General features: G+C 39.4%; 1 protein-coding gene across 9 annotated transcripts in view; it reads right to left on the bottom strand.

The window, feature by feature from the left end:
* Positions 1–16,559, bottom strand: part of BMPR1B (bone morphogenetic protein receptor type 1B) — a 231,485-nt gene that overhangs the window by 11,354 nt on the left and 203,572 nt on the right. For all 9 annotated transcript variants that reach the window (XM_085547072.1, XM_085547073.1, XM_085547071.1 and 6 more), the window contains 4 exons: positions 10,576–10,678; positions 9,520–9,622; positions 4,158–4,254; positions 3,240–3,378 (listed from right to left, as the gene is read on the bottom strand). In XM_085547072.1, coding sequence (XP_085403198.1) covers positions 3,240–3,378; positions 4,158–4,254; positions 9,520–9,622; positions 10,576–10,678 — 442 coding nt within the window. The remainder of the gene's footprint in view (positions 1–3,239; positions 3,379–4,157; positions 4,255–9,519; positions 9,623–10,575; positions 10,679–16,559) is intronic.

Here is a 16,559-nt window from a genome sequence, read left to right as displayed (position 1 = left end):
TGCAAAGCTATTTCAAAAGTTCCAGCTTTCTTCTGTTTCAATTTACACGCAATCCCATTTTTTCAGCCCTGCAATTTGTAATTAGGGTTCCAAGATGGTGGCTGCAATGCCATTCTTTTTTATTAACATCAGTGAAAAACAAAAACAGAGATCAGACTGAATTTTTAAAATTGATTTATTCTCCGTTATGCCCTTATGTAGTGATTGAACAATAGTTACATTACATTGGAATTTTTCTTTAGCATTTTGTAATGTCATTTTAGCATTGTTGCTTTCTAATCCGCCCATTTTAAAAATGCATCCTGAACAATAATGCTGTTATACCAAATAACTCAATTTGTGCAAATATATGTAATGGCATCATAAAGCACATGAAATTACAATACTTAATGATGAAAAGTTCCTTGTTATATTACATTAAGAAAATGAAAAACACATTTCTGTTATGGGTTTTCAGGCGGCAGAATACTATGTGATGGCCTTAACTTGGTTTGCTTTTGCTAGAACGAGTCAGATGATTACTGTGAATAATTTATATTATTTTAAGGAATTTAGCCCTTTCTTGAATCTGATTATGATTTTTAGAACAAAGCAGTTAATCAAAACTGTCCCACTGTTTCCTTTCTTTGACTGCAGTCGATCCAACTGCCAACTATTTATAACTTCTGTATTCTGCTTTTCTGATCTCCAGCTAAATGTCTCCATCTAATGCAGACTAAAATTCAGACAAGCAAACCTTTTGTAATTTCAGCATTTTGGACATAGGGGTTCATTCCTAAGGCTGGGGTGCAGTCTACTGAAAAATCAAAATACTTTGGAAGAGAAATAAGAGAAAACCATACACGGAAAGGCAGACAGGGAACTCTGAATTCTGAAAGCTGTTCACATGTAACACTGAAAAATTTCCCTCTCATTTATGTACTCAACATTTTACCTCCTTCCCTGGTTTTGAACGTGGATTCACTGGGGCATTAGCTTTGCATAAACACCTTGTGTCGGGCAGTGGGGTTCTGCATGGTCACACAGACTTGATTGTACCTCAACTTATTGGCTCAAAGCTTTTTAGTTACAATTTGCTGTACTTTTTCTTGGTTTAAAATTTGATTGACAGCATTTGACCTGCAGCAAACTTTTCTGTCAAACAGCGCAGGAAAAAAAAAAATGCTTGCTGAATGTCAAAATCTAGATAAAATCTTGGTTAATGCTCGTTTTTGATGTAATAGCTGTACTCGTTGGAATAAATTTTCTGCACAGGAGGAAGACAATACTGTTTATCATAAACTTACATTTTGAAATAAATGTGAGCGTTATGTTCCTGAAATAATAGCCTTGGATGTTTCATTCCTTGAATAAAAAAATAAAGCAGCTGAAAACAAATTATTCCACAATGTAGTCTAGAGCATTATTGCCAGGCACTTCCTATCTGTTTGTTTCAGGCATGGACCCAGAGGTACTAAGCTGTGTACTTCCAGCAAACATGTAGTGGTTGTAGCTGTAGTCTGGGAACATTTATTATTACGGGCAAGTTTCACTGTAGCTCTCATTTTTCTTCTCTTCCACAGAAAATGACGATTTAAAGGGAAAGTCAAGGAAAGATGCATATGTTTTCATAGGCAAAGAGAGAGCTAGGGACAGCAGTAAGACCAGAGATTTCACCTTCAACCAGCTGAGGCTCCCTGAGATGGAGAAAGGCATAAAGCATGAACTGTCATAACCAGGCGTTTTTCCAGCTTTCTTGTCCCAAGAGCATCCTTTGGATGAAGTATTGCACAGTGAACAGCTACGAGATAGACCAGGCCACCTGCTACCCTTGTGGGCTGCTAGGAACACATCCTCTCAGACAAAAAGGACCAAGTTCCTTGTGTTTGCTCTAATTGCAGTATTTCTTACAGAGCCATAGAAACAACTAGGTTGGAAAAGACCTTCAAAATCATCAAGCCCAAATTCTGCCACTATAATGAGTAGTTACAAGTGCAGAGCAAGACCTTGATGCGGAAGGCATACAAAAAGCAAACCAATAATATTAAGAATCCCTCACAGCGAAATAAATTGGAAACTAACATTATGAATGATCCTTGAAATTAACTATGATATATTCCTTTCCATGACAGAGCTTTCCTAAAGCCTAAATGTAAATGATGGAGTTTTTCCTCAACAAAAGAAAATGAGCCCATCCAACCTGGCTTTGAACACCTCCAGGGATGGAACATCCACAACCAAACTGTGTCCACTTTTAGCCAGCCACTCAACCTGTCACCTCATTTCAAGGAAATAAAGTTTCCCATTTATTTTTCTATTTTAGGTTTAGAAAACAAGACATGAGAGCAAAAATAAACAATAGACAGCACTTGGAAATTGGGCAACATCACCAGTAATAGGACCGCTACAAACTAATCAGTTTGGAAGAGACTAGGGACATATAATCTCTGAAGAAAGAAAACAAAATCTAATTCGTGCTGTTCTTTCAGTGCTAAAAAGCAACAATGGCCCTTGAGAACACAGACTGCTGAACAGAATTGTTTTGCTACAGAAAGTAAAGCATTGCCTTTTCGGCATGTGAGCTGAGGGGGTTCAGTCATCCTGCAGTCAGTTCAGAAATAATGGTAAAGCTCACTCCATCCCCATGCCTTTAACCTTTGAGATTACCTCAGTACAAGGTAAAATAATTCATTCTTGACTTCTGAATGCAAAGTGAAGTCTGCACATAAAAAGGTTCCGCACTCGATGAATTGCAATTTCTTTCACATAAAGCCTACGTGTCAGTGTTGGAAAAGCTATTGTGTGTTGCACATAAAAAGTGAGAAAATAAGACTGCAGGCTAAACGCTGTCATTTGCACTGGGGTAAATCCTGATAAATTTCTGTGGTCTCTGTTGGTCTCTATTTCCTTCGTGGTATTCTCAGTTAAGAGAGGAATTAAAAAGAAAACAAAAGAGAACAACTAAGATTTTTGGCTGAGTATACATGAGGAGAAAAAAAAAAAAAAAAAAAAAGAAAAAAAAAAAAGACAAAAAAACCTCACTTGATTCTAATGCAGGGGTTTGTCAGCTTAAATCCTTGTCAATTCTAGGAGAAAATAAATAATAATAATAAATAAAAGACAAACCTTAAAGACACTTAAAGACACAATGCCTCCTTTCAAACATTTAAAAGCAACACCATTTCTTGTGCACCGTTTTGTTTCTCCTTTTACTCATTTTTTCCTAGTGAATTGACATTCAGATAATGTTGTTTCCTTACCAGGAGAGGGAGCCCGGAACCGCTGCCTGAGCTCTGGGACTGCTCGATCAGATCCTTCAGGGACTCTCCAGGGGGAATGTAGGTCTCGTCCTGCTCCAGCCCGATGCTGTAGCGGGGCCTAGCTTCCTGCCGCTTATACCTGCCGTTTGTACACCAACGTTAGCTTCCAACGTAGTGAGCAGGGGTACAAAGAGTAAAGAATGTTATCCTCCACATCAGCCTCATATAGAGACAAATGGCTTCCTCGGCTTCTTAGACCAATATTTTCAGTTTTATTACTAACAAACCGTTTTCAGCATCAAACTTTTAAGTATAAAACTCAAAGACTGTGCCCCGCATGCTATGAGCTTGCAAAGCTAGGAGATGCTTTTCTTTCAGCACCTTAAAACACAGCCCAAATAAATATGTGCTTTTATTTTACCAACTGCAGTCTTTTAAAAGTAAAAGAAGGAACAGCTGTGGGACCCGGGAGTATTTAAAAAACGCAAAAAATGTTTTGAACGTATGTAGATTATGATAATACTCTAGATACACTTTCATTCCTGTATTTCCCTCTTTTTTAAGATCAGTTTCTCATCACTTAAACACACTAAGAAGCCTTAGGCTTTTGTTGTTTTTCTGTATAAACTTTGTCCTGTGACATTCTCAGCTTCACTAAAGAGCAATCTGTGCTTCAAACCAAAAGGCTTCTTATGATGCTGGGTGAAAGATAATACATGGGATTCATCACTGAGGTATGTCTGTGATTAACATGAACAAAATACACATTCTTTTCACATGATAAAATTACATCTTTTTCCTTTTTTCTTTTTTTCTTTCCCCATGAGGTTCATCTTAAATATTTCAAAATTTTGAGTCCACAAAAAGAAAAAAAGTTAGGAAGAATGCTAACGAGCTGATAAAGTGCTCCTTATTTACCTGAAGTAGCAGAATATGATGATAAGCACCAGAAGTATACTACAGACAGTCACCGAGATCAGCAGGGCCTTATGGTGAATGTTTCCTTCAGCAAAGTCTGGAGATAAAACAGAGCAGCAGGAGGAAAGTGAGAAAATTTGGAAAGGGAGATGGTACAAAGTCAGTGTGAAAAAATGCACACCGAACAAAAGGTTGATGAAGCTGTGGATGCCCCATCCCTGGAGGTGCAAATCCAGGCTAGATGGAGCTTTGGACTGTCCCTGCCCATAGCAGGGGGGTTGGAGATAGATGGTCTTTAAGGCCTCTTCCAATCCCAAATCATTCAGTGATTCTGACTCTGTGATTCTACTACAGCTCTGAACACGATGCCTATGGATTTCACTGGGGTTTTGTGCGCATCCTCATTGGGCCTCACCAGCAGGGCAGAACCAGCACCCACAGGAACCCAGGTGCTGATAAAGTACTTACTCTGTCAAAGCATGGATTTGCAAATCACTGTTTGACTCTGAATGAAATCAATTAGGAAAATCACACCAGGACTCGTTGCTTTGTATCTTAACCTATGTGATCAGTGAGGACATGAAAAGATCTTAAATCTGTATCTTAAATCGCTGGCATCTGATCGCAGTTAATGTAACAAATAAATAATTGTGTTTATCCTAGTAGGGAAAAAGAGTAGACCACCCAACCCCTGAGAAGGCAAACCACTAAAGGCTTTGTCGGCATATTTCCAGCACTGCAGAATAATCCACCCCTCTGATCCTGTTTAAACACTTAAGTGGGCATTTCTTTCCTCATTCATTCCATAGCAGCCCTGTGTGCCAGAAAATGCCATACTGAGGGGTAAATCCTTCCTTGAAGCAGTTATTCTGTAAAAGACTTTGAAGATGAACCATGTCAAATAACTTGAGGAAACACCACTGCATGAAAACTACTAAGACGTTTCAGTCAGTCTTCTTATGGAAGACTAACACTGTGCTTTAAAGGGCATCGTTAATCCCTAAATTTGTATTCTTGACTCAGGCAAGTGAAACTGACCTTCATCCATGCTTCCCTGCTGTAAACCAAAGATTGTCTGGCACTGCTTTTCCTTTAAACACCCCAGTCTCAAAATTACACATCAGCATGTACGAACACAAACTGTTCTCCTAAAGTTGCTATCTAGAGTACTGCAAATGAGGATAATAGTTCCTGAAGCTCTCCCAGCCATGCCACCTTGCATCTCTCACGCTAATGCCGAGCACATAATAAAATGCAAGAACTCTATCCTCATCGACTCATCCTGGAATAGTGCTACTACATTTCAGATTTACAAGGGTAATGAGACAAGGAGATTCCTAAGGGACTCTTGGCTTACTGTCAGGCTCTTTTAGTTTAAAGATCCAATTTCTCCCTCTGTTTTTGTGCCCAAACTATTCCTTCCCTTTCCTTTTTTTACTACAAACAGAGATTACCTCCCAGTGCACCTTTTGATCACGCTGGTCATGTTTTAACCTGCCATTACCTGCACCCGGAGCATTAACAATGTAAACATTCAAGCCACAGCCAATGCTTTTGAAAGGGGACACTGACTTGATGTCTATCAGGAAAACACCAGAGCCCGTCATTCCCACTGTAGTGGCAGATTTCTACCTGGCCTGGAGCTGAAATCAAGAGCCCACTGGGGGGACCCAGCCCTCTCCTGCGATGATGCAGGCTGCTGAGGAGGTCTGAAGGCTCTATTTCATGCTCCATGAGCAGCCTAGGTCTGCCAGCCACTTCTCTCTAAATTATTTGGTTTGTAACAGTTAAAGATGTTGCAGTGCATCAGCTGAGGAGAAGCTAAGTAGGGATCGGCACAGACCTGCGTAGCTCTAGTGTTGCACTACAAGAACTTGAGATGTGCCAATACTGTTTACATTGACTATGTGTATTTGATTATGTACATCTGGAAAAAGGATGTTAAAATGACAGATCTTAATTGTATTGTGATTATTTTAAAAGATTCAAACACTGTGCCCAATGATGCTAATGGGCTGCTCCCATTCAGACAGCAAAACAAACATGGCTGTATTTTCCCCAAGGCCAGATGGCATCTGGAAGTGTTGCTTAGCTCTTTAAGAAGATTGGTGCCGTGCTTCTTACTGTTATGTTCCTTGGTAGTTGCAACATGCCAAGCAGTGATGTTATGAGAATAAGCAGCAGCTTCCAAGGAGGCACCAGTGAGCTATGACTGTGAGCCCAATGAGGGGAGCACGAAACAAACAAATAGTAAATTTGGGAGGCTTCCTCATATACCTTGACTCACACTTAACAGCAAAGTCTAGCATGCAGCATGTTTACAAACACTTTTAGGTTGTAAGAAAACATGGATGTGTCCAGGTTTCAGTTATAACCAGCACAGAAAGGGAGAAGTGGTAACAAAAGCAGGACTTCCAGTAACACCAGCCTGCTTCTCAGTTGCTCTTATGTGCTTTCTCCCTTCTCCCCCTCCCATTCACCCCACTTTGCCATCTGCAGGACCATGCTGATGAGTGCGGTGAAAACGCCACACAGCAGGTTGAAAGGAGAAGTCACGGTGTCAAAGACTCTCCTCCCTCCCTGTTTCCTCCAGTTCACGATGTTAAGAATATCCTAGTAAAAATGGCAGTGAAATCTGAGGCGTGGAGACTGTGTGCACACATCAAGCCCATCATTCCCCCAATCATTCCCTTGCCCATTCATCACTAGTTCTACAGGCAGGGAGCCAGACACGGTGGCACCACCACTTCTGCTTATACAGGCTTTAAATCAGTAAAGATATATTTCTCCTTTCGACTGGTCTCAGTCTGCACTTTCACAGGGATTTCCAGGAATATCTTTTATTGTTTAAAGCAGAGGTGTTGTTTCAGAACCAGTTACGATTTTCATTTCCTCAATAAGACAGATACATAGCTGGTACAAGGATTTTGCGGTACCATTTGGCTATTTTAACTTGCTGGTTTTGTACCAAGATGAGCATAAGCTTGGCTCTTACTTTCTTCCACCTTGCTCAAAAAAGCCCTGGTCTGACCAATGCTAACTCTTTGAGCTCCCACCCTCATGTGCATGGGTCTCCTTTCTTCTCACAAGGAGAGGGTAAAACTGTCTTTCAGCACATGCCAGGTCTGGAAAAACACTTCCAAAACACAAGCTGCTTGCCTCTCTGGAGATGTTACCTTGGCGTGCGGGTTAATTTGCAGTTCAACAACCTCTGACCTACAGCTGGACAATCTCCCTAGGCTCTGTTTCCCATGAGATATGACCTTGGATGTAAGTTCAGAAGCCAAATTTCTGTTTGCTTTTTAAATGCCAAGTATCATACATATTTGTCGTGGAATCCTGGAGGTCAGGAAGCTTCCTAGAAGCTTGTTTTTAGGTTAATCTTCTCTTTTTCATACTTCCAGTTTATGAGAAATGTAATGTACAAGTCTCACAGCTCTCATTCAATCATAGCCAAATCTAAAAGTTTCCAACTGACATAATAATCACAGTGCACAGCACTGAACACCGGCAATAGTGGGCACTCAGTATTTGTACACAGCTGCTCTGAGGATCCTCTAAGTCCAGACTTTGCTCTGAGCTTTTAAACTAGCATACAGCCACGGCACATTAAAACAGGTCTGGCACCAGGAATGACAAATGTGCTTATGACTTTAATAAAGATGCTGGCTTCAGCCCCACTCAGACACATGGAAAGAAGCAGCTCTTGGAATACACTGTCAGGACACTGGTAGTGCACAAACTTAGCTAAAAAAAAAATAATCCTCAGAATACACTGAAAAATGCATTGCTTATTGTTTGTCAGTATAAAATCTTGCAATGTAAAATGGCTAGAATCTTGTTCCAACCCTATAACATTATTCTTTCATCAAATAATCTATCTGCTGTTTAATGGGTCTGCCACCACAGTGCCCAAGCGATGCATTTTTTACCACATGTACAAACACAGCAAAGTCAACGTTGATCCAAACAATTTCTGCCACCATAAAAATCTTGTTTTACGGTTTTCTGTATAAGCAGCAGATAGCACAGCCAAATATCTAAAAACTTAATAAGGCAGATGCCTAATGTTTGGCATTGAGTCAGTACTTTTAAGTAGCTTTAACACAGAATCAACTCAGCAGAGGGAAGAAATCGTCTTCCAAACAGTAATGATATTTATTGATACACTAAGTAAGTGTGAACAATTACTGACTTCCTTTTGAGTTTTTCTCTCAGTTCAAATAACTTCTTAAAACAAATATACATATATATTTGTTATATATACATAACAAAATAGTACATATCTCTCATGTTGGAAGTTGGAATTTTATGAGGTTTCACCGACTTAATGGCTTGCTAGTAAATAGTGAAATATTTACATACCACCCTCCACAGGCCTGGCTCTGCAGCCCATCTGTGCAGAGTTTCATAGGTGTGAAGGGAAAGGCTTACATGAAAGAAGGCTTTCTTTGGGCATGCATTTATGTGTAAGTAGCTGCTGTTTGCCCATTTGGATTGCCAACTCAGAATGCCATGATTACAAATTCTCCTGCAACCTAGAACAGACTCGCACAGACTAAATTCCATGCTGACCACCACAGATCTTGGCCATTGTTGCTGATGCCAAGAGTTTATGAAGGAAGAATGTTACACTTCACCCAGGAACACATTCTTTAAAATGGAATCTGCCATATCCAGCCAAAATAGTTTTACCAGTTTTCAGAAAGTAATATTTAATCAAAACAAACCAACCTAAACCTGACCTAGGCTTGCCTCAGAATCTACTTAAAGTTAAAACACTTCCATTTGTTATTAATAACAGCACACACACAAAATAATAGTAATTGCATGAGTTTTCACTTTTCATTCTATTTTGAGTTACATTTTTCAAGTAGAAAATCCACTTCAGCGGATTACCAGGTTCTTAAGAAAGAAATGCTTTATGGATTTCAGTCAGTTTGAAATGCTAGATTAACCTCTAGAGATCTGGTCCCAGATGTGTGTGTGTGTTATGAACAGATAGTGGATTCAATTTTATTATCAGGCTAAAACCACACACAGAGAAAGCTATCCCCTGCCACATGCAACCTCAGTCTCTGGGACAACCACTAACAACAAGCAAGTCTGTGGCAATATTGAGCAAATAATGCATCCAGTGCTCATTGCATGGGAGCAACACAAATAACAGAAGGAACCTGCAACCATGGGTCAAGACATTGCTCTCTACTTCAAGAAATTCAGACACAGATTTAATGGGGCTCATCTCTCTAATCATGTACACTTGGATGCGTGTGCTTTGGTTATGGCTTTGTTTCTTCCTGAGACACAAAGGGCATAGCAGAAAAAAGGTCAGTTTAGGCCTGGATGTATTTCCCCTTACCTCGATTTTTCAGTGGTGGCAGAGTTGGGTGAAGATATTTGTTACAGTAATCTTGTCCTGTGCAACATTCAATAGATCTTCTTTGGTGTGGAATAGGAGTGTCCTGAAATACACAATTTCAGAAAAAGCGAAGTAATTAACAGAATTGTTGTAAGCAGACACACTCATTCTGACACTGACATGTTTGGTAGCAGGTTTGCAGAATATTACAGATTTTCAGGATGTGTGGAATAAGGAATTGTGCCACTGAATGTATCCAAAAAACAAGTCATCTAAATAAATAAGAGATTAACTCCCCTCCCAGACATTTCTACTGATGCCTTAGTGCTGCAGAAGGAACCTACTGTCATTAAGAGCTCAAAACAGAGCTCTGAAAGTCTCCTGTGTGCATCAGATGGAGTTGCAGTATAAAATGAATTAGTATATTATAAAAAATTGTTTAGCCAGATTAACACAGGGATTTCTAAATTGCTGCATGGACTTGTTTACCTGCTGCTGCTTCTCTCATGGAAAGCTGAGCAAAACACCTTCCATTGATTCTGAAGCAGCCCTGGCTAGATTGTCCCTGTACTCAAGTAAAAAAATTTAAGGACAACAGTAGAAGTCAAATACTTCAGAGTCAACTTCTACTGCCCAGACTCCTGCAATTCCTGCTGCAAGACTTTCTCAGAGAGGTGATCATCAGACTTTCAGCACTGGAAATAAATAAGCACACTGGAACTGCATGTAAGAAAAAGGTTGCTGAGGTCCATAAAACAGCATCGTGACTAAATTTACTCTGGGACTTAAAGAATTAAATTGTATTTCTCTAAACTCAAACTTTTTCCATGCAGGGGTGCTGCTAGACGCAACACTGCTAAAAACAAAACCTTAAGTTATTGAAAGGAACAGCTATAACATCACCGTCACAAACATTCTGGGCTATAAATGCAATCCCCTCAGCAACTTTCTGCCAAATGAACAGAAATTGAGTACATGGCCATTTTAATATCCGCTGACTGCACTTCAATTGAAAGCCATCAAAATCCAAGTAATACTCAGGCTACACTTTCTTACGCGACACTGGAAGTCTGAGCCCTCTAATCCTAGGCATCCTTTGGTGACCAAATGTCCGCCGGAATCATCTTCTTCTATTATGGTGAAGCAGTAGCCATCAGTGCTGAGGATTGAAAAGAATGAATCAGTACAAGGTTCTGAAGTGGAAAACATGCTGCTAAATATAGTCTTCAGCATTGTTCATTGGAAGGAAAATCTGCTATTACCAAAGCAACATATTTCCTTCCAGTATGACAAAACATGAAGGGCTGAAGCACTACTGCACATGTAGAAAAAGGCAGGTACCCATGTAATCTGCAGTAACAGCACAAGACAGCTGACAGCATGACATCCTTACCTATCCAAAGTTTCACAGCTACAAAGCCCACTAACATCTTAATTCTCTGTAAACACCAGCAGCCATTGAAGTGTGAAGGCTTTGGAAACCTACATAAATACAAACAGCAATGCCAGTTGTGCATGGGAACAAGGCAAGGATACATGCACTATGGTGGGGATCTGGAGAGAGAAACATTTTTGAGATACTCGCTGTGAAACACTATTAAGAGTGGTTTGTGATTCCTGTTTTAGATGTATTACAAACTGCAACAGTGGTGTGTGAGTCCTTGAGTTATCATCAACACCCTTCATAGCTGTTTACTTAGGTTACAATCCTGAAGTTATCCAAAACACTCCCATTTACACAATTGCATCCCATGGAAGATAAGTATACTAACAGATGGCTAGATGGTGGTGATAAATGTCCTTCCATGATGAAGGTCAAATGCCTGCATGATGTGGGAAGGGGGAAGAGGACATAAAAGGGAGGCTTCATTTTACTGTGATTGCTATGCATTAATTTCTAATTACTGATGGGGGACATGTAACATAAGCGAGAAATGAGTTGACTGATTTGCAGGAAAAGGATCCAAAAATAAAGGAAGAATTCTTTAATCCAAGACATTTATGTCACATAAAATATTCCTTTATTTTCACAGGAAAATAACATTGGTTATTAGGCTCTGCAAGTATTTTTCTGAGGAGAATAAACTCAGTTAAAAAAAGGAAATAAAAAGAAAAAGAGATTAGAAAATTTAAGCACCACAAAATTTCAAATGATTTGCTCCCACTGGAAGGAAAGGAAGTCTAACAGAACAGCGAGAGCAAAGAAAATAAGATGTAGGACTCAAAGGGTGCTGTTACACATGGAAAAGATAAACACCATTTGTAAGTATTAGCTACAGGACAGACAGACATGCTGGCTGGAAAGAATCATGTCAAACATTTGCGGTGGCATATTTTTATATTAGTGGTGCAGGGTCTAGCCACTGTAAGCTTATTACTTCAAATAATAATCTATCACTGGTTATTGACTTCTGGATTTGAAAAGTAACCAATTGCATGTTACAAATTGCTTTCTTAGTGAAAAGAGAGCCAGGGCTTTTACTCCTCTCTGACATTGCACATATGAGCAAGGCAAAGGAAACAGCTGCCCTTCTGGGCAACAACCACCTTGATTTCATTGCCGAAGCTTAAGATAGGAACGATAGGATTGCCAAGAAGAGAGACTGTAAGGAATCCATTAGAGTAGAATATTATATTAGATTAGATTTTATTTGTTTGCATGGTGCCTTTGATTCAAAGTAATGAGTAAGTGTAACCCAGGGGACAGAGCAACAAAACAATAAATTGCAATCCAGTGAAACACAAAAAAAGAACTCCTCAGCTAGCAATCCACAGCAAGAACCAAAACTCTCTGTTCACCAAAGGACAGCGGCAGAAGGAAAAGCCAAATTGTTTGCAGAAGGGAAAAAAAGAAGCAGGAAAAGTCAGCAATTTTATTTCATTTCTTCTGACTTGCCATGGGACTCCGATCCTTTGCTCATTTTAGAAAATTGAATTTGGGATCCTCAAGCACTTCAGTCCCGGTGAAAACTTTACTCCAGATTTAAAAAGACAAACAATATTACACTACATAGAGCAAAATGTAAAAGTTATAAAGCTCCAACACTAAGGGTAAAACATGTTCTTTACAGGGAACAATGGAGTAATGCGGGAAAAGCACGACAAAACTAAAAATGCTGAGCAGAATAAATATTGGTTCCAGTTGATGCTAACTATAAGAAAAAATAAGAAGTGTTCATACAATGTAGGAATTCTTTGCTTTATTGAAGATTTGGGAAAGAGGTAGAGGTGACTCTTTTGAGAAGAATCAAGTCTTTCACACCCACCCTCATGCCCTGAGCTCTTCTCCTGGTTCACAGGCTGTCAGATGAACTGCGCATTGCAAGGAAAGGGCATAGCATACCCCTGCTGGTTTATTGACTTACCTGCCTCAAACTTTCCTTATTCTAACAAGTTAGAAACAATTCAGCTGTGTGCCATCTCTAATTTGATGTTTAGTTTGGTGACTGCACAAATAGAAACACATGCACACTGCTGACATATACAAAGCAATATTAAAAACACATTCTCCATTTCCAAGCAATTTGTTTTTTAATATGTGCTATTAGAATTCTGCCTAATTTGACTCTGAGAATCTGAGACTGTTGTGTAAAGAAGGAATTCATGCTGATGAGTACAACCCCGTACACATCCACTAGCCTCCTCCACTAAAGCATTGGCTTATTAAGGTATGATGCAGGAGAGCAATTGAACGCAAGTTGGATATGATTGCTAATAAGCACAGATTTGGTATGTCACACATTTGCCAAAAGTGAACTTTCACAGCCAAGACAAACGCCAGGGAAACAGAGGGAGTTTGTAGCAGAAACACTGGCAGGCGCTGATGTAGAAGGTGCTGCTACAATTACAGATTACCTGAGTGAAAGAGGTGATCTTAACCAAGAGCTTTACTAAATGTCAGAAGAGAGGAACAGAGGCCAACAGTTCTGCAGCTGCTCACACAGATGTCCCCACTGGCCAACAGCCATTTCTCACAGAAGATGCAATACCTTAGCTACCAAAACTTGACTGCTGAAGATTTCCTGTCCTGCTTTCTATATGAGTGATACAGCTAGGCATGGCAATATATAACTTGGAAAAGCAACCATCATTCTTTCATGTGATTAGGTGCCTATGAGAAGCAGATAGGTCAAATAACTTGGTGAAAAGAGTCCTTACATTTAATTCGGTTTGCAATTGAGTCCATATGGGTGTTACAATTCTTTCCCCTCCTCCCCATTATACTCCCAGGTTTGATATCAGAAAGAACTACACTGTCTTTCCATTTTCATCCTAGGGAACATGGCAACTTATGCGTTGTTTTTAAAAAAAATGATTTAAAACTGTTAGAATATATGATCTCCAGAAACTGGGAAGTCTATATATTTCTATAGATTGGCTGAAATGACCTAATTCCTAAATTGGCTAGCTGACTCTCCATCTGCATTTATTTCACCTACTTTGTCATATCATTCACTTAAGGAAGATGATGAAGGCCAAATTTAGCAAAACAGTGTCTTTAGATATCATTCATAAAACACAAAGCCCCCTGTAAATTTACTCAGTACAAGCTAATTTTCCAGAAGAAATAATATAGTTAGTGGCTGTGCATCAGGAAAGTAACTTGAAACCATGTGTGAAGGAGAGCATTACACATTTGTTGAGCCAGATGCACTTTCACATTTGCACAGGTAATCCAAAGGCAAGCAGAGACATACAGATATAACAAAGCATATTAGACAGCCCACAACAGGACAAAGTTTCTGGCCCCACAAATCTTTGAGATGGTGATGCTGGTCCAACCATGTTCTGCTCTGAGTCATACATACCCTTTGGCATTACACTGAAACCAATACAATGACGTAGAATGTAAGTGTTCATTGACAACTCTACTACACTACACACAGAGTGTGGAGGGGAAGATACCCAGTATATCTTAGCAGAATATCTTCTCATATATTCTACTTCCCATATAGGTCTATCCATCAATATTGTTTCTATACATCTTCCCAGACATGACTCAGCCCATCAGATGTGTTGCACATTGCTCTTATCATACATCAGATCACAGTTTACCCTTATATGTGGGTCACAACGCAGAGTTCAAGACACAATGCCAGACTACCCAGGATACATAATAAGTATATGAGATTTGACAGGCATACATACAGACCTAGTAGTGCAACAGTATGACAGCAGCACCAAGCATAGGTACATCTCTGCACGTTCACCATGTCCCTCCAGTACCTTTCGCATATGTGCAAAAGCCATTTCAGTAAATGTGAGAACTATGAAGAAGGAAACTGTCAGCATAAAGCTATATACCTTTCTCTATTCCCTTTCCCTTTATTTTTTCCTTTTCTTTCTTTTGTAGAAAAAAAATTAAACACGGGTCGAATAATTTCTTTTACCTGGTGTTAAGATTACAGTACAGTTGAATTTGTATGATGTACTTTCCTTTTTAATGGTAGGGCAGCTTCAACATGGATATTTGCTATTTGGGAACATTTTCTTGGTTTAAGTAAATTTAATATGCAAGGGAAATCTTAGGTACTCCAACACAATAACACTGAAGTATTCCCACATGCTAAAAAAAATCTATCTGAAAGTAATACAACAGGTTTCTGTACAGGGAGATTGGACCTGCATTACCGTTTAGCATAAGGCATATATTAAAAACCAATACAAAAAGCCTTTAAGCGAAACTAAGAACAAGCAGTTTCTGCAGCATCGTTAAAAAGGGAGGAATAGGTTTTTGGACTTTGGTTTGAGCACCTAGGGAGAAGTCACCTGCTGACCTATGTATGGGACATATGGCTGAAGGGGAAAAGAAGAAAATAGTGGAGCTTGCAAGGGTTAGTACACTTTTGATTTACTCATCAAAACAGACCTATTTACCATCCATGTGGCCCTGTATAAAAGCTTAAATTAAAAAATAAAAATAAGTTAACACACAACATCTCATCATAGCTCCTTCCTTAGGAAGTGTTTAATTTTACACTAAAAATGAAAACTGAATAAAAGAAAGGGTGCTTGAACTCAGTGCTTTGGCCCCCTGTTGAAGTCCCTACATACCAAATTACAAAGAAAATTCAGTCCCATTATCTGAAGAACATGAAAATGAAAATAAAATTAGTCAGGTGAATTATCACCTCTGGTAAGGCTGAGAAAGCAACTTAATTTTATTGCATTAGATAACAAAAGCTACCTCAAGACACAGTTGGGCAGAAACCATAAGAAATTAAATTCTATCAAACTGATCCCTAAAACTGTCAACGTTTATTTATGAATGTAAAGAAAATACAACTTGGAACCTCATCAGCCTCTACCTTTACTGCAATCCCATTACACTTACAGCCAATTAAATCCAACAACAGTTTTAAAAATATGCAACTAATTTTGACTAGACACAACTGCCCATGTGCTCGTTTTGCACATACAAAACTTGAAATGAAAGAGTAAAACGAGGTCCTGGCTGTTTCAAAGCAGCTCTGAGCTTCTTTATTGAGAGTCTTTTATGAACTGCACAGATGTTCAAAAGAATGAAGTTCCAACACACCACCAGTTAGCACACCCTTTACAAGCGAAGGACCATGAACCTTTTACAAAGACCTTAAACATAAAGTCCCTAAGTGCACTAATGAGTTTTAATTACCCTGAGTGGTACCCTCAGCCACCCAACCACACATTTTGCCCAGGAGCTCTACTTAAACTCAGACTTGAGCACTACATTCTTTCTAAGCTATGGTAAGAGAATGCCTACCTCTATTTCCCTCTCCTGCTGCTCCAGCCTGGAACTAGTTGGCCCCTTGCCACAACTATCAATAGAACTAGATCTGCCAGGTGTGTTTAGGTGCACTGAGGGGAACAGGGGGTTTGTGGGTAAGGCAACAGCTAGCTCCTTTTGCCACCACCCACCACTAACACTTTTCTGATGAAATGTCTCTCTAATGAGTGGTATAATTGATAGTTTCCTAAAGGATAATTGCACTTAAGCTGAAAAAATACAGAGAAAGGGTAATTCTGTATAGAAACAGAAGGCTGGAAAAAGATTTGACACA

The sequence above is a fragment of the Coturnix japonica genome, chromosome 4, assembly GCF_054131305.1.
Source record: "Coturnix japonica strain WE chromosome 4, WE-NBRP24, whole genome shotgun sequence".
In the NCBI taxonomy this organism is placed as follows: Eukaryota; Metazoa; Chordata; class Aves; order Galliformes; family Phasianidae; genus Coturnix; species Coturnix japonica.
This window is presented reverse-complemented; position numbering and strand designations above follow the sequence as displayed.